Source organism: Blennius ocellaris (assembly GCF_963422515.1).
Source record: "Blennius ocellaris genome assembly, chromosome: 5".
NCBI classification, from domain to species: Eukaryota; Metazoa; Chordata; class Actinopteri; order Blenniiformes; family Blenniidae; genus Blennius; species Blennius ocellaris.
Window position 1 is genome coordinate 14,460,712 of NC_137654.1, and position 17,977 is coordinate 14,478,688.

General features: G+C 42.3%; 2 protein-coding genes across 4 annotated transcripts; one reads left to right on the plus strand and one right to left on the minus strand.

The window, feature by feature from the left end:
* Nucleotides 1-50: 50 nt before the first annotated feature.
* On the minus strand, nt 51-12,042 carry cdk11b (cyclin dependent kinase 11B). 3 transcript variants are annotated; one of them, XM_080497077.1, is made up of 19 exons: nt 11,915-12,042; nt 11,410-11,525; nt 11,168-11,295; nt 10,939-11,083; nt 9,495-9,670; nt 9,088-9,213; nt 8,857-8,955; nt 6,861-6,992; nt 6,701-6,775; nt 6,308-6,528; nt 6,122-6,212; nt 5,923-6,044; nt 5,736-5,841; nt 5,525-5,646; nt 4,757-4,864; nt 4,239-4,355; nt 3,650-3,798; nt 1,085-1,274; nt 51-569 (listed from the first exon to the last, which is right to left on the minus strand). In XM_080497077.1, exons 1-19 carry the CDS (start codon nt 12,023-12,025, stop codon nt 477-479), a joined length of 2,427 nt encoding a protein of 808 aa, XP_080353203.1. In that variant the 5' UTR covers nt 12,026-12,042; the 3' UTR covers nt 51-476. The 3 variants fall into 3 exon arrangements, with proteins under 3 accessions (XP_080353203.1, XP_080353202.1, XP_080353201.1); XM_080497076.1 differs by having other exon boundaries at nt 11,410-11,540; XM_080497075.1 differs by having other exon boundaries at nt 11,410-11,549.
* A 1,729-nt stretch (nt 12,043-13,771) lies between these two features.
* Nucleotides 13,772-15,181, plus strand: smim1 (small integral membrane protein 1; the record flags this gene model as incomplete). The annotated part of the gene is made up of 2 exons (XM_080496865.1): nt 13,772-13,866; nt 15,055-15,181. 2 exons carry the CDS (start codon nt 13,772-13,774, stop codon nt 15,179-15,181), a joined length of 222 nt encoding a protein of 73 aa, XP_080352991.1.
* Nucleotides 15,182-17,977: the final 2,796 nt, after the last annotated feature.

Sequence of the window (17,977 nt, forward strand, 5' to 3'; positions counted from 1 at the left end):
AGACAAAACAAAAGTTTCAAACTTTATTTTTAGAAAAAAAGGACGTTGTCTCCCTTGTTGTGGAGCGGTTTGACATATGCGACTCAATTTCTGACTTGATCCCGGATGGAGAATGCTGCATCATTACACAGTAGCTCAGGCAGCCAGGAAAGACCAACCATTAATAAAATCCGATCCCCCCCCTCTCGTGAAGTGTAAAAAGGGGAAAATAAAACAAAAAAGTAAAACATGAGAACTAAACTTCGAGTAGATTTATGGTTGCGTGTCCTCATTCAGAACAAAAAAATGGTCACATCTGAAAAAGTTGAAATGGACGATGATGGAGCTCAGCGTGTTTGGGCCGTCAGTCGCGCTGTGAAACAGTCCAGACGGTTTGGTAACAGCTGATTAGACACTGATCCAGTTCCAAGCCAACAAGTCCCAGGGCCCTCCGCTCCGCTCCGCCGTCAGACGGCCGGGTGTCGTCAGGTTCGCGCTCAGAATTTGAGGCTGAATCCTGGACCGACTGCCGAGGCTCCTTGGTTGCTGGTTGTGAGGTGGAAGCCTGTGTCTTTCAGGTCGTCATCGCCCTGCAGAGAAAATGCAAACAGAGCAAAGTTGTGATAATAACTAAAACAAAAAAAGACATTGAACAAAGCCGCTGAACCTAATGACCATTTCTTATTGTTATTCCACCAAAGTGTGCACAAAATGCTCATTATTAGCACTTATTAGGATTATACATGGTGGAATTCGAAGAAGAGTCTTGCCCTGCAGTTGATGAACTTGACAACCCTGACAAAAAAAAAAAAGAAAAAAAAAAAAGACTAGAATAAACCACCAACAGGTCGGCTGTGGTCACTTGGTGTGTTAATACTTCCTTCAACTGAAAAAAACATCAGTGTTAGCCTTTAGCTTCTGGGTGAGCGGCGCCACTGCTAAAAACATTAGGAACTTAAAAAGGTGCTCATCATGGAAAACACAAGGAGGAAATACACGGACGCAAAGCAGAAGCCCGCGGGTCTGTAATTTATTTAACACAGGCGGCGTGCGGAAAGCCTGGTAGCTGTATGTAATGGAGAAAGTGGAGTCCTGATGCATTTACCAGGTGACTGTAGCCCAGGCCGCCCTCGGGTGGACGGGGACTGGTGCCTCTCTTCACCCTCTGCTGCTCGCTCTTGGCCGGCCAGGTGGGGAACATGGAGGGGTCGATGGGCAGCGGCGTCTCTCTGAAGTACTCGTGCTTGAGGGCTTCGTCTGATAAGATCCTCTTGCTGGGGCAGTAGGTGAGGAATCTGGACAGAAAGACAGGGATCGGGAATCAATGTCGACGTAAACGCCGGAGGAGATAAAGCATTGAGGCACAATTCATCTTGTACTCAAGAGACGGTTATTCTCTCAAGTCTTTCGCCTTTTTCATTATTTTTCATTTTTCATTCTTTGCCGACTCTTTTCTATGTACACCCAAATGTTTAACGGACTCCGGAAAACAAAAATATTACGACATTCTGTGGGACAATCTGGGCACAAGATGCAGGCTGGACTCTCGGGGCTGGACAGTGAGAGCATGGAGCCTAAATTACACATGACAGGATCAACACAGTATAACAGGGAGCTCCTCAATTGTGATAATTGGCCTTCAAACTAACTCCATCTGATTGGACTCCTTTACGTGGAGAGGGTCAGTGTGGCAAATTAAAATCAGACTGGGGAGATTTCACTGAGTAGAGTTTCTGCTTTTATTGCAGACAAAGATCAGCAAGCGAGATTAGACACGAGCTCTGTTTCGAACCGGCGCTGAAAATTAAAAGGAGCAATCACGAGCTCGTGTCAGATTCACTGTTTTCGCTCAGGAATGTGAAGAATGTGTGCTCTTCCTCCACCTAGGAGATCTCTCCCCGGGACCTTCGGGACCCAGCTGGTTCTTATTCCAGACACACGTGCTTGTTTACGCCAGTGACAGACATTAATTAGCGAGTCACAGATAGAAGAACAACTGCGGTCAGGATCTTCAGACACTCTGGTGAACGGACTGATGCAGGATCAGAAATCGAAATGAAATGAAAATATAAAAGCCGTTTCTGTGTTTGGACTCTTAAACGCCTCAGACTTCAAAACTTTTCTTTTTTTTTTTCCCCCAGCACAAAGGGGGTGTGATGGATCAAGCAGCTCCCGGCGTGTTGATCCGCCAACTTACACCTCCGTGCATCTCCGAACTTTCCAAACACTGCTTCTTTTGAGGTCCGACTTGCCGAGGTCTGAATCCGTCCCGGGCTAAAATGCTTTCAGAGTCTTCTGACAGCTGGAAGGCTTCAGCGGCGCTGGACGGACGCCAAGCTTCCACTGGTGTGTGTGTGTGTGTGTGTGTGTGTGTGTGTGTGTGTGCTCCCACCGGCAGCACACTGGACATGTTGTTACCATCCTCTGCAGCTGTGCGCTAACTGAGCCGGATGGTTTTGTCATTTGCAGGTGTAGACAAACGCTCAGTGGGTGGGTGCAGATCTGAGAGGCTCCGTCGCCGCTCCTCGCAATTACGATGGCAAGCGCTGCCGATGGGAGGAATGTGCAACTGCGCCGTGTGTGAAAATGATCCCCCCCCCCCCCCCCCGAATTCAATGTGTGTTATCTGAAACATTTTCCTGGAGTGGCGCGCATCGCCGTTCAAGGGAGTGAGAGGTGGAACATGGGGATGGAACGGTCGTGCTGCTGGGATATGTTGATGTTTTACCAATCCGCTCTTGCGGTCGTGTTTTAAGTCCCTTTGCCAGAAATACAGTTTGAAAGTAATTCAGACTTGTATCGAGTATTTCCCACCCCAAAAAATTTCAATATTCCAATAGAATCCACAATGATTGTGAGCTGAAACTTACATTTCTTTGATTCTCTCCATTTATATAGGCTCTATTAAGACGGAGAACGCCAGGTTTTACACCAGCAATGAATAAATTCTAAACTCGTTTCTGTGTGCGACACTGTGAAGTGGCTCCAACACATAAAACATTAACAACAAACAGACTAAGCTGATTGGTTGGGAGCGTATCTGTGACAAACTGTGACAGAAGCTAAGTCAGATGGCTGCGCTGAAATTTTCAGTTCCTGGATTTCCTTTCAAAGATGTTTTTCACAATTCATCCAATTATCTGTAATTTCATATCTGATGAGTGCAGATTATTGGAGAAAGACGTGTCAATACTATGAGCACAGAGGTGAACTATTTAAATGATTCTGATGAATAGAATTGCTATTAGGTTTCATTATAAATGGTTACCTGAGAACATAATTTGCAGTGTAATACAGAATTTAATTAATTTGATTTAATTTTAGTTCACACAAACCAATTTCACCTTGAATGACCAAACCATGAGAAAGAATCGAACAATAATCTATGAATAGTGACAATCCCAGCAAGTAGTGCATCATCAAACCGTCATTAATTAAAAATCAGATATACCTTGATTACGCAAAATTTTAAAATGGCATATTAAAAATGACTTTTATTTCTTAACAAATTACAGGGAAATAGCCATAAAAAAACCCACGTATTCCATGGATGGCTCATATTTTCCCTTGTATTAAAAAAGAAAAGAAAAAAAAAAGGCGCGTCCCTGTGAGCGCTGGTCACTACAGATGTGATTTGTGAAGTGTCTGTGACAATCTTTAAGGCTCTTACTTGTTCATGAGGTCAAAGCCTTGGTCTGACAGTAGCGCTCCAAAGCGTTTTCGCAGGTTGTTGTAGGGATACTCTGTGAAAGTCATCTTTTTCACAGCGGGCAGCTCGTTGTAGCCGGGCCAGATCTTCTCGCTGGGCGACCCCAAGTCCTGCAGGCGATGCGCAGACGTCAGCAAACACACTTTCAGCGCAAGGAAAAAATGGCTTGGGATATATTCTCTGCTCTGGCCCGTGTACTCGCCGACCGCAGACAAGCGGTCGACCAATGCTAAATATGTTTAATACTTTAAATGATCTCTGGTAAGAGCTGTGACACGGGAGCAGTGAATGACATCAGTCTGCATGGCTGTTATGCTTTATGTAGCTCATCCAGTCGAACACATTCAGCCAACTCTGGTGAGCCTCTCCGTTTCATAATAACTTCATCAGCTGGGCTGACGCCTGGAAACGGCTCGACCTTGTGGTCCGTCTGCAGAACTGCAGCGTTACTACTATTTTACAGTTGCACAGACGAGACACTCCGCATGCGCAATTTGTCAACAAAGCAACTGTGTTGTGATTGTTTAATGATCAAATGAGGGGTATTTACCTTAAAGACCTTGTTAATTTGGTCAATTTCAGATTTTCCAGGGAAGAGAGGTTTCTGGGTGAGGAGCTCGCCAAATATGCAGCCCACGGACCACATGTCCACGGCTGTGGAGTACTCCTGCGGTGAGAAGAACAAACACAGTGGCAGTCCGCAGAAACAGAGTAGACAGTCCTGCTGGCACACGCTTCTTCTTCAGTTTGTCTGCTGTGTGAAAGTGGATGTGCTCTGACTGGCTGCTGGGCCGCTGCCTCCTGGCTGCAGACGACACACACACACACACACTCCAAAACTCAAATAACACTTTGCGGTATTCGGTATCTTACAAGCCAAATGCTTTGCAGATGTTGTCTTCTCATGAAATCCATCTCTGGGTAACACGATCAATAAAGATGATGCAACCGCCTCTTTGAAAGTACATCACCTTCAGATTTTGTGGCTCAAGCAGCAGCAGCAGCAGCAGCAGCAAGCAGAGGTATTTCATCTGGCGCTTGCCGTGCGGACAGGTAGCGTGAACGTACCTTGGCTCCAAGCAGCAGCTCGGGCGATCGGTACCACAGGGTCACCACAACAGGAGTGTAGGGTTTCAGGGGCGAGCCGTATTCCCGCGCCAGACCAAAGTCACCAATCTACAGCACAGCAGAGATAGAAATTGACCCCCGGGAGAGACGACTGCATGTTATTTTGGGCCCAGAAAAATGGGAGCTCGGTGAGATTGTGGATTCCTCTACAGGTGCTAACATCAGGATCCTCTGACCTTTCATACCAGAGGAAACCAAATTCAGGTCAATGTACACATAAGTCGCATCTGAATTTGAAGGATTGCACAAGAGCATGACTCATATCTCTACGCAAGGACTTGTATGAAAGCGACACAAGCCAGATTTGTGAACCCCGGGGTTATTTACACATGAACCCAGTCCTCCTCCTCGTCTGCCAGATGTTACGCTCTAATTGACTTCTAGTAAACATGTGTTTGTGTAACCCACTTCTGCTGTGAGCTGAGGGGATTCTGACAAGCGATTCTAGTAATGATCATTTGAAATGTCGGATTTATACATTTTAAAGAAAATATTACAAATCAAGAAGTTGCCTTTATGTCTGCTCACCTTTAAATAAATATATTTTAAACATGATTTCTTGTCAGTAATGATTTTAGTTTAACAGTTGACCTTTCAGGCAGTCATGCAAAAAAAAAAAAGTCTGTTTCTGTCTCATGACAGTGGTCTATCGTGTTGCCACGACAACAGCGAACCAGACAAGCGAGTCCCCACGTCAGTAAAATGTACCTTGAGGATCCCCTTGTGACTGAGCAGCAGGTTGGATGTTTTCAAGTCGCGGTGGAGGATCCAGTTGTCGTGGAGATGCCGAACGCCCCGGAGCAGCTGAATCATCAACGTCTTCACCTCGCCTGGAAGAGACAAGTCGACACGCCGCTTTGAAAGAACCTGTGTGACGGCGACAATGACAGTCAGTCAGTCAGTCAGTCCACTGGGTTACCTGGCAGGAAGGGCTGCTTCATCGTTTCCATCAGACTTTTCAGGTCATGTTCCACATAGTTCATCACGATGTAGATCTTGTCCATGTTGCTCCCAACAACGATTTCCTGACATTAGGGGAAAAGGAATATTAATATTAATGAATGTTAATATCGATATCTAAAGGAAAAGACTAGAAACGCTCTTACCCTGACGGTGACGATGTTTGGATGCTGAGCTTTCAGGATCGTGTTAATTTCACGTAACGATGTGATCGGGAAACCTTCTTTCTCCTTCTCCATCTTCAGCCTTTTCAGGGCGACAATCTCATCTGCAAACATGACGATGTGTTTACTGTTGTAACTAGAAAAGCTTTCAAAGCACAGCTGGATACATTTGTTGTCATACCCGTCTTTTTGTCCTTGGCTCTGTACACCACGCCGTAGGTTCCCTCCTCTATTCGGTTCAGACACTGAAACTCCTCAACGCTCCGGCAGCCCTGATCACAGAAATTAATGGGTCAAGCACCCGGTGAAGTTTCACCCCAAACAAATGCATCGTCTCTAGAATGGGTGGAGACGCGTCGGCGCCGACCTGTAAAGCAGGCAGATATTTGGGCAGCTCCTTCTTCAGCTCCACGGGTGAGATTGGGGGCGACTCGGGGATGTAGTTCTCTTCGGGAGTGGGGGACCGAGAATGCGTTTGAGACAGAGGGGTGGGGTCACCATCTCCCGTTTCTTCATCCTCCTCCTCCTCTTCGTCCTCGGTGTCATCCACACTCTCCTCTGAGTCGTGGTCGAAACGGGACTCTGGCACTGTGAAGTCAGTTTGGCATTGGTAAGAGGTTTGGGTTTTTTTGCGAAATGCTTCTAGAATGTTGCTGCTCTACTGTCAAACAGATTCAATCCGGTGTGGCTCACACATTTGATTTTTTTTTCTTCTTAAATCTGTGTCAAATGTTGATATAAAGGTCCATCGAACATTTACCTGCAGGTACGTGATTCCCATTCTCTCTCTCCTCTTCAAAGTCCTCCTCTGACTGCTCTTCCTCACTCACGTCCTCTGAGAGGAAGAAAGAGGCAGTACTTAACCGGGGATTGCTGCGTCAGCGTTCGTGTCAAGAGTCACACTGGTAGAAACACTGTACCTGCACTCTGCTCAGACCTCCCGGAGCCAGAAACAGACTCCTCGTCTTCCTCTTCCTCTCCCTCGCTCTGGCTGCTGGACTCCTCTTCGTTGTCATCCTCGTCCTCCTCTTCTTCAGAGCCCGATTCTGAGGCTAAACAAGATGCCAAAAAAAAAAAAAAAAAAGCGCTTTTAGAAGACTTCACAGAAGTCGGTATACCTCATGGTTATTGCTCACACTAATCCCCTAATCACTTAAATGAGTGATTATGCTTATTTATATTTCCATTTGATCGGAAATGAATGACAATGAGCTTCCCAATGAGGTTTAATCACTTGGAGTACATTAAAATCCGTAATGGGGTCTGCTTGTCAATGCGTCTAATGATCCTTGGACATGACGCTCAATGCACTTTGTTATTCTCAAAGGTGTGCAAACAATTTATATAAAGGTCAATCGATCCATATCCGTCATTTAAACAGACAGACGCCAGTTAAAGCCTCTTCTCCAAGAGAGACCGGAGCAAAACAGCAACACAACATAGTTACAACACAACAAGAAGACAAAAGTGACATTACGCCAACAGAACAAAAGCCAATGAAACTTGTTTCAGCTTTGAAATTCCTCAACAATTGGAAGTGTGCTGGTTTAGTCTTTCCTCACCTCAGACAGGAAGAAGTGGAGAGACTCTCCAGATTCAAATTCATAAAAGAAATATCCCCATAATCCTTGATTTGAAATGAGAACGTCAATTTGATAGGAGCATGGTCTTCGCTTCATCTGCATTTAATACCAATATGAACTGAGGACTGAACTGTATCAAACGCAGACTGTATTAAATCAAAACATTGTGAGATCAAAGACGAAAAACAGCAAATTGGCAGCATTGAAATGGGACAAAACTTCAGCAAAAGAAACAAAAAAAAAACATTACTCATTTCTTCATCCCCGGCTCTCTACACTGCTCCAAACATATGTAGTCAAGATCAACTATAACTTGGACGGTTTGAATGCAGAGAACAAAAAAAATAAATAAAGTGTGCTATATTTCTTACTGACGTCAATCATTCTACATGGTTAAGGTCCATCAGCTGATTGCTGAAAGTGTAGGTCAGTGTTTTTCAACCTTTTTTGAGCCAAGGCACACTTTTTTCTTTGGAAAAATCTCGAGGCACACCACCAACCGAAAATGTTAATATTTTAAACTCTGTAGCCTATATTAACAATATAAAGTCATTCTCATCAATGCTTTATCAACAGGAATCAAATAAATACAGAAAAAAAGTATTTCCCAATCTCTTTTTTTTATTTTTACTCACTCAGTGTGAAACCTGGACCTAATGGATGAACACAGAGCTGATATCCTGGTTAGCATTCTTCCTTTTCAAAAATTTCTCCATCACTGTCACTGACACAATACTTTGATACAAGATGGTAGCAGCCTCAGGTGGTGGTGATTAATGAGACTGAGGTCTGTTAAGTTTCGATTTCACCGGCAACGTTCTGTGCTGCCATCTAGTGGCGAAGAGTATTTTAGCGATCACGGACTTGGTCGCTGCAGGACATGATGGGAGTTCAGGTTATGTGTTGCCGGAGGTTATTGAGGGTTATTGTTAGGGTTGTTGTGTGTGTTGATTTGTGCTTGTGTTGCGTTTTTGTTCCTCGGTTCAGATAGTTAATTATTTCGTGGAGTTTGGTTTGGTTTGTTGGACGTTGGTGTGCAACCACGAGTGTGAAGTGTGTTGTGTGGAGTGTGATCCTGTTATGAAGTTCCGGTTACGTGTGTTCATGTCAAAATAAAAGCCTCCAGTGATCAGCTGGCAGAAAAGAATCTCGACTCAGAGCGATTCTTCCGCGGCGCTCGCCACAGTATTTATACATGATTATGTTGCACACTGCTCTCACAGCTGACAGCAGTTGTGAAAGCAAATGTTTTTTTTTTTAGAAAAAAATGTGAAATTGGATCATTTCCCACGGCACACCGGTGTGCACTGGTGTAGCTTATATAACTTGTTACCCATTGAAGACTCTGCCGTGCTGGTCTTTCTCTCACTGTCGCTGATGTCCTGGAGGTCTGCAAGCAGGTCTTTGATTTCCGGTTTGTCCTCTTTTAACGCTGCGGATGAAATGCGGAGTGAATTTCCACACAAACTCGCCACGAGGAAAATCCTGAAGTGATACGGTGATGAGCCAGCCACCTAAAAACCTTAAAAGAGGCGGCTTGTCAAGTCGCAAAAGATGAGCTCACTTGTGCTTTTTCGCGGTTCACTGTGATCGCCGCGCTCCCGGGGGAGGCGGGTGGGACTTCGGCTGCGGTGACTTTGTTTGAGCTTGTCATCGTACTCGTCTGGTGGCTTCCGGTGAATAGGCGGAACTTTATTTAGGGGAAAGAAGAAGAAGAAAAAAAGAAGTCTTGTGAGTTGGATAAAACAGAAGATGGATGAATGTGACACTGAACCTGGACGGTTTTCACATTCAAGGAATACTTCATTTTGGAAAGAGTAATTGTTTTCCATCCCTCATTCCCCAAAAAGGACACCGAGGTTAAAAGTATATTTCTGAGACGGGTATGTATGCGAGTCTTTGCAAAAGGAAAAAAAAAAAACAAACAAAAAAATAAAGCCATGAGGGACGCAGACAGCGTCGCTCACTGACCTTCACGTCGAGACCCCCTGTCTTTACGTCGATCTTCAGCTCTTCTCTCGCGATCTTTGAGCTCTCGCTGCTCTTTCTGTTGTTCGCGCAGCTTTCGGTCCCTTTCGCGCTGGCGCTCGAGCTGCTCTAGACGGTCCCTGTGGTCCAAAAAAAACCCAGGAGAGTCCACTCGAGGTCTGTTCAGATAATCAAAAGTCCAATCTCGTCATTTGACTCACAAGTTACTCCAACATATATTCATGTTTTGCACTCAGTTTGACTGTATTATTCACATTGCATTTCTTTCTTCAAAAACATTTGTGATCCAATATGAATTAACACAAAAACATCAATCAAAGTTGGATAATACTAAATACCAGTAACAAACCAACTGTTGCCAATAACAAAATACACTCAGCGGCCACACCACTGCCATTTGGAAAGGAGAGTCAGAATTTGGCATTAATAACATTTGGCCTTGTGTCGGCAGCTCAGCCTGCTGTTATTAGTCTGATGATGTGAGAGACAGTTTCTTGGCTCTGTTTGATACCAACCCAGCATCACTAAAGCCGAAAAGAAGATCTTCAACCAACTCCTCAAACCTGACAAATGCAGTCAGGACATTTGTATTTGATCATTTTTTTTACGTACATGTGTGAGTAGATAAATGGAAGATTCAACAGTGTTTGTACAACACTTCTTCATTAGCGTGTACTTTCACAACACCATCATCTGACTCACATGTGGAGACACGTTCTCTCTCGTTCGCTTGTTTTTTTTAATTTTTATTTTACATACATCAGATAGCGAGTGGGCCAACACACTAAAGGAGCGTGAATGTTTACGGCGTACTGTTCATACTGCATGTTTGGTGGGTTGGGTTACATTTCTGTGTCTGGCAACATTGTCATAAGCTTCTCCAATAACTGAATCACAAGAAATATAGAAAGTTGTCTTTTTGAAATAATGAATTCATAGTTTTGATACAAGTTGTGATCGCTGACTTTATAGAGCCTTCATATAAAGACTTTCATAATCATAAGTGGAAGTATCAGTGCATCTTTAAATATAAATCCCTCTCAAAAGGACCGGTTTACAATACTTGATTATCTTCAGCCAGTAGACTGACACTATTCATATGAAGACAGGACACACCGAGGGAGACTGTTAAAAGTAGTGCATGAATTAGTCTATTTTACTCAGTAACTCGTCGCTTTTGTTTGTTATTGTAGTAATAGATGCCCCCATTATTCGAAGCAGTGACGAATAATAGAACATGTAAGCAATGTAAGTCAGTGTAAAAGTGTAATGTCAAAAAAGAAAAATCTTGACAGGCTTTTCCACTACATGCTATAAATACTAAAGGCAGCTTAATTGGTAACCAAATCCATCCAAATGATGTGGCCAGTGAGTGTATGACTACTTAACAGCTCGATCATTGAACTTGTTGGAGGTTGATTCTCACCTCTCTCTGCGGGAGTGGGCTCTGGCCTGTTCTCTCCTTTTCTGTCTCTCCCAGTCTCTCCGTGCTTTGTCCTCCTCCCACTGACGCTTCCTGCGTTCACTCTCTCTCTCTTTTTCTTTGTCTTTCGGTCGCACATGTTTACCTACTGGAGAGTTTGAAGAGTGCATGAAAAATTCTGCAAATTATCATAAAGAATCGCTCAAGAGATTTACAGTCGCGATTCCCATACCTCCCTCAGCCGAGTGGCTACGATGACGTCGTTTATCTTTTCTCTTCTCTTCCTTTCTGTGGTGAGATTTGTCCTTCCTCGCGATTTGCTGAGGAGGCTTTATTGCAAGAGATTCATCTTCCTCTCCTCTGGTAAAAATGGAAAGAAAATATTGTGAGAGGAGAAGATACAAGGACAAACATTACAAGAACATCTTTTTTTTCTAACACAAAAATATCCTTTCACGTTGGATTTCCAAGTACCTGTCTTCTGTAGAATCTTCCCGTGTGTATGGGGAATTACGAATTGTTATTTCCATCCTTTGGTCCTGTAATTCTCCTTCCTCAGGAGTATCTCGTTTGGCTTCCCGATCATCCGCCTGTGGAACAAGGCCCTGGGAGAACTAAAGTCAGACACAGAGTGTAATCCGATGACATGAACAAAACACATGGATAAACAGTCGTGCGAAATGTTTATATAGGAGTTGCTTCTGTGGTATTTCCTCAATTTGCTAAATTATGAGATTATATGACAGTTTGTGCAGTATATTTCTCTTAGTGACATTTGGGGGTGAGATAAGACAATATAATGGTGTATAGCAGCATTTAATGGATTTGTATATAAATCAAAACATTTATCCCCAGATGTAGAAATAGACTGTCAATAAATCATGCAGGGTCTTGAAATTTCACACCTCTCTCTCTAATAATGAAAACACTAACATGAAAGTATATCATGCATAAATCATTATATGTATATATACTTTACATTTTTCTGACGCTTGGGCTCTATTTTCTCTTCCAGTTCTCGCCTGCGTTTTTTCTCAAGTAGGATTTCGTCGAGAGTTTTAACTTTCCAGGTCTCCTTTTCGTCCCCCATCAGCGGCCACTCTCCACCGACTGCTCCATCACACGAACACACAGAACATACATTTCATCGTAGAATTTTAGGCTGGTATATAACGAACTAACGACAGAAGGTACTAAAATAACAGATATTGATATTTGGCTTCAGGCGGCAAACGCGGCTAAGCTAGGCCGGACATGTTTAAACACAAAACAACGAACATCAAACCTCATGTAACTACAGATGGATCGCTTGTAATGATTCTGTCCACCCAACAAGACAAAGCAGGAATAAGAATTTCTTCGAAATCCACTTTGTTGTGAAAAAACCCAAAACAAACTCGATGCTAACGTGTTAGCAAACAGACCTTAGCTAGCGCCAAGTAGCATGCCCGATTGATTATAAACAACTTCCGCCACTAAACAGATGATTCTAACAAGATTAGAACAAATAACTTGTTACACGTTTTAAATAGGCAACGCACGGGAGTCTCTATTTACGAAACTAAAGGCCCATATGAAAAGAAAATGAAATAATTCCTCGCGTAGTGAAAACGATAGACAAACCTGAAGTGTGTGCAGCGGTTTTATGGCACGGCGGAAGTGTAACGTTGGAAAACCTCCGATGGGAAACACTAACTAATATAATATAATATAATATAATATAATATAATATAATATAATATTAGAATAGAATAGAATAGAATAGAATAGAATATTGTATAGTATAGTATAGTATAGTATAATATAATATAATATAACATAACATAATGCCCTATTTATGGCATTTGCAGGATGGCCACATCACCAATATTCATATGTCCATGCAATGTGTGACATAATTTCAAATAAAGTTGTAAGAAAACAAACAAACAAACAAACACATTTTGGTGTGCATTTCATCAACTCTCCTATAGAAGGGCACCAGTGTGCAATACTGTAGTTATAGCATCCTGCGTCTGCACCTCATTCTTTCATGGTCTTTGGCATAGATTGTTGGTCACTGGTCTTGATCCAGTCTGAAGAGAAACAATCACATATCATAGTCATCAAATAAAGCATTCATCGTTGACAGTGATAGGATCTAATATGATGAAATAACACACGTTTCAATCCTTTTTTCTTTTCTTTTTTAAAGACTGCTTTATTGTTTAAATTAATGTGTTTGGATTACATTTTAGTACCGATGGAAATATCAAATCATGGTTACCTTGTAATTGTTTTTGCTTTGCCACCTTGCTGCCCACTATCTGCACAGGATGTGATGAAACCAGGGATAAAAAAAGGCACATTTGGCTTGAACAAGTCTTTATCAGAGGAAAGGAGTCATAAAATGGGGAGAAACACAGCAGCTGAATGGGGGTCAATGGATTTATGACAGGCGGGCCTGGGGTGAACACATGGACTATGGACATGGGGCTCATACCAAGAAGGAGCCGTGTCTGTGATTTGAAAGCACAGGAGCACAGAGCGTCCAAACAAATTGGTGACCGTCTGAGATTGATCCGGGTAGGAAGAAATACAAAAAACAGCTTCATTTATTGATAAGAGGACTTCATTTTTGCTTCAGAAGGCAATAATTTCCATGTGTTTGTATTCTTTTCACTTTTTTATCAAGACACCAAATGAAACTTTACATGCACTTGCTATTCGCACACTGCCAACATCTCATCGTCAGTGTGTCTCAGTAGATCATTTATATGTCCGGGCTGGATGCCGAAGCAGTGACTGAGCGCTGATTCCTGGAGATAAACCACCGAGGAAAAGAAGAACATCCCTCATGGAGCCTGACCGCACTGGCAGTGTACAATATGACCGCTGGAACGAGGACAATATCAACATGGATGTTGAGGCTTCCCAGTCTACGATGACAAGGTGAAATATATCTATCCCTTCACCCTCGACACACGCTTTGTACAAGTTAGTCCTTGCTTGCAGGAGACTGTGCCAGCTGAAAAGACTAATGAACCTCTGCCTGACGTAAAGATGACATTTATATATGGAGTGTTGTACCTTTGTGCGGGTTACACATTCATCAGCTATAACATTGTGACCACATGAGAGGTGAAGTGAATAATAGTGATCTAATACCTCCAAGTCATGGCAGCTGTAGGTTTCAAGCAGCTTACAAAAGAATAAAAAAAAAAATCACAACCACAACAGTAATAAAGAAGGAAAAGCAGCATTAATAATCGAAAACAGCCCACAGTGATGTCACTGGTTATGAATGACTGTTAAATAACTGTGGTCAGAACATTTTTATAACTGCTGCTCCTGTGAGATGATCTCGTTCTGCAGTCGTCATGATCTATTAAAAGTGATCCAAGAAAAGCAGTGAACCTGCAGCAGGGTCGTGGCCGGTTAAAGTTCACTGATTCACATGAGCCTACGGATTCTCCACGTCTCAGATTTACAGGACGCTACCAATTCAAAATGGTCCAAAATCGACCCCACTGTCAGCAATACCTGCAAGAGATGTAAAAACAATCTCCTGCCGACAATATCCATATGTTCCGGTCCTGTCCTAAGCTGCGTTCCTTCTGGGAGAGCAGTTTTGACACAGCAGGAAGGGAATATGGTCAGATCACTCCTCCTAATCCGTTATTAGCCATTTTTGGCGTTATCTCCTGATATCACGTCCTCTGTGTCACTAAAAAGGGCTGTTGCTTTTACGACCCTGCTGGCCAGGTGACTAGTCTTGTATAATTGTTGTATGTTTGTGCCATGTGTCCCTGGTTGGTTTGAACCTGGGTGGGTTAAGGGAGGGGGGGGGGGGGGGGGGGGGGGGGGGTATGAGGGTTTTTTTAATTATCGACTTCAGAAATGTACCGTTCCTATTTGCGCTTGCTTTTGTATTTGATTGAAAAAGTCAATAAAAAAAAGAGTTGGGGAAAAAAAAAAAAAAGATTTACAGGACACACAGGAACTGCTGCCAACAATTTGATCGTAGATGCCACGGCACACCTGCAGAGGTGTAGTGGAGTCCATCCCTCCTCAGGGCTGGGCGGTTTTAGCAGCAAAATGTAGACATCATCATCACGACTCTTTCTTTTCTATCCACAGGATCTATATCAGAATGTGCACAGGCACCGTGGGAATAACCATGAAAGCAGTGGGAGTTCTGGCCACACTGGTGGTTATTTACATCTCAGGATACTTGACAGGATACCACGTTCATCGATGCACATAAGAGGATTTCAGCTGGACCAAAGAACAGCCAGGACATTCCACATGGAGCTACAAATCTTTCAAAAAACATGAAAATCCATAAGACTTTCCAGGAAAATTTGCAATAAAGCTTTAAAAAAAAAAAGAAATAAAAGTGTTGCAATCCTGAGTTTTTACTGCATCTACTGAAAATACAAAAGAACATTATCATAATTATTATTAGAAAATCATAGATACATTTATATTATAGAAAGAGTGGACAATGGATGGCACGAGGGATGCTCTTGAAATTGAATTTGTCCATTTCGTATAGAAAGTTTATGAATGTCTCAGGAGTCATTCTATATCTGCAACAGCTGGCATGTTAATTCACTCAGCACTAACAAACTAACTAACCCTAACCCTAACAAAGAGCGATAAGACGATGGCCTGGCCAATGTTTCAAAGTAAATTCTGCCCTGAACTCCAACTGTTATCAGTCGTTGCTAATAATGTCCTTTTCTCCTCACTAAAGAGACGTTGCTCAGATGTCTGCTTCAAAAACAGATTTATGTTTTCAATATTTCTGAAGTACGAACATCAAAAGGTGTCTAACTGTTTACACATGTGGATGCGTGAGTCCCTTCGGGGAAAAGCTGATCAAACATGTGGATCACATGATCCTCTGTGGCGACACAGGAAATGAACAGCCGTAAAGCTGTCTCTCATTGCCGCCGGTAAATATTGTCTTCTCAGCGTCGATTGTACATAATGTGACGATGTGCCAATAGGAAAACTGCTATTAACCAGCAAAATGTCAACACTTCTAAGAGACGCGTAAACTCCAATAGCAATATGGCTCGAGTCCGGGCTTATTGAGTGAAGTTTCTGTTCTTTCTCTGGTCGTGGGTTGGTTTTGTTCAGGTACTCTAGTTTCCACTCACGGTCTAAAAAGTGTTGTGTGAGGTCAATGTGTGTCTGTGCGTTTCCTGTCTCTGCGTCCCTGCCCCTGTGATCGATGGGGGACCTTGTGGCGATAGTCAACTCCAGTGCAGTGCAAACCCATTGCAATCAAACATTTCTGAGAGCTGATAAAGTTAACAGTGTATTATAAACCAGGGTATCTTTACTATGTTTTAATCTTTAACATATGCTGTGAACTTTGACCTCATACTATGCTCTGAAAAACTTACAAACACGCACTAACAAAGGGGCACTGACACTGAGATTGTGACAAATAAATCTCTAGAGCTGTTTAAAAAAAAAAATTATTTATTGACAAAATGTCCAGACACGCAGCAAACTACAGTATTGAACCCAAGCTCAACTTCTGAACGAGAATCTAACCTCAACCAACAAGCCATCAAACACTGCCCCCTTGCGTCCAAATGGAAGAAAACTGAATTCACAAAACAGTCAGAGAATGACAAATTCACATGTTGAGTAAAAAACGCTTTATTCATTAGTCATGTCAGAAATCTCAAGGAAAAGAGATCAAGATATAAAGTTATAATATTTTAAAGATAGGGATATGCCATCAATAGATCTCAAGCCTTTCTTGAGTGTGTTAGCGGTGTGACGCTTCCCTACTTGTGTTCAATATGTGGAGAGAAACGAAATCAACAAGGTAGTTATGAAAAAAAATGTCTTAACACCTTTTTTAAAATCTTTTTAAATAAAATTAAAACAAATTTTCAATAATACAATCTAAATCTAAAATTTTAAAGTGTTAAACTGATAATAATCCCACTTCGTCCATCCATCTTCGATAGCACTTAATCCTGCTCACAGTCATGGGGTGCTAAGGTTTAGGTTTAGGTCAATACATCTTAAGAAGGAAATAGATGCAAGATCCCGGGTAAATCTAAGTACATGCAATGTCTCAGAAAAAACTAAACTAAAGTGCAAATTAAGTCACACGAGTGTGGCTTTATGTTGTATTTACCATCCACATTTGCTGAGTAAACAAATGCTGCAGAACGACGGTCTATAATGAAGTCATATAGGTCAATATGGAAAGATTGAGACAAAACAGATTGCGAGGACCGACTCACCTCAGCAAACATTACATCGCTTTTAATTGCAATTATTATGTATGTCTAAAGTTGTGGCTGTGTTGTTTCTCTTTTGGGATGATGTGTGTTGTGTGATGATGTGTGTACTGATCACATTGTCTGTTGTTTGTTTGAATTATATTACATTATATTATATATTTAAATTCAATAATAAATCAGGTATTTGATATGTTTTCACCAACCTTGAATGCTCAGTTTGCCCTGTTTGACCGGAGTGCAGGGCTGGTGGAGGGGGATCACGCACGATGGAGAAGACCACGCACAGTAGGGAAACCCGTCAGCGTGACGTCACAGCTTGCTGACAGACAGCCGGGGACGGTCACGGAAGGCGGACCTGAAGGAGGCAACCCAACATCCAGCAACTGGTGTCAAGCCAGCCCCCAGTTTCAGAAAAGAGTCAAGCCAGCCACCGCTCTGTTTAACAGTGCGCCCATACACCATGCGTTACCGTAAGAGCGTACCCAAACGGATTTCAAACTAAAAGTGACGTTCCAGTTAATGAGCTCATCTTCATTATGTTAGTTAATACAACATAAATTAATACTACATATAATACATATTAACAAACAACATAAATTAATGTACCATTAATACAACTAATTAACAATGAAGTATTAATAAAACTTACTGGCTGCAGACGGAAACATCAGCCCATTGTAATCACTGCTTTCAAATCAATAGTCCAACAAAACAGCATACCTTACCAAAATTCATATTATATTATATTATATTATATTATATTAAAACAGTGAACAGTGAGTTTG

What these genes read in the sequence shown, in the direction of transcription:
- cdk11b (XM_080497075.1), bottom strand. Translation starts at nt 12,025, where the DNA reads ATGGGGGACGAAAAGGAGACCTGGAAAGTTAAAACTCTCGACGAAATC. An exon ending in GAAGATTCTACAGAAGACAG is followed by an intron (nt 11,296 to 11,409) that starts GTACTTGGAAAT and finishes CATTTTTACCAG; the next exon opens with AGGAGAGGAAGATGAATCTC. An exon ending in GCCCACTCCCGCAGAGAGAG is followed by an intron (nt 9,671 to 10,938) that starts GTGAGAATCAAC and finishes TTATCTGAACAG; the next exon opens with ACCTCGAGTGGACTCTCCTG.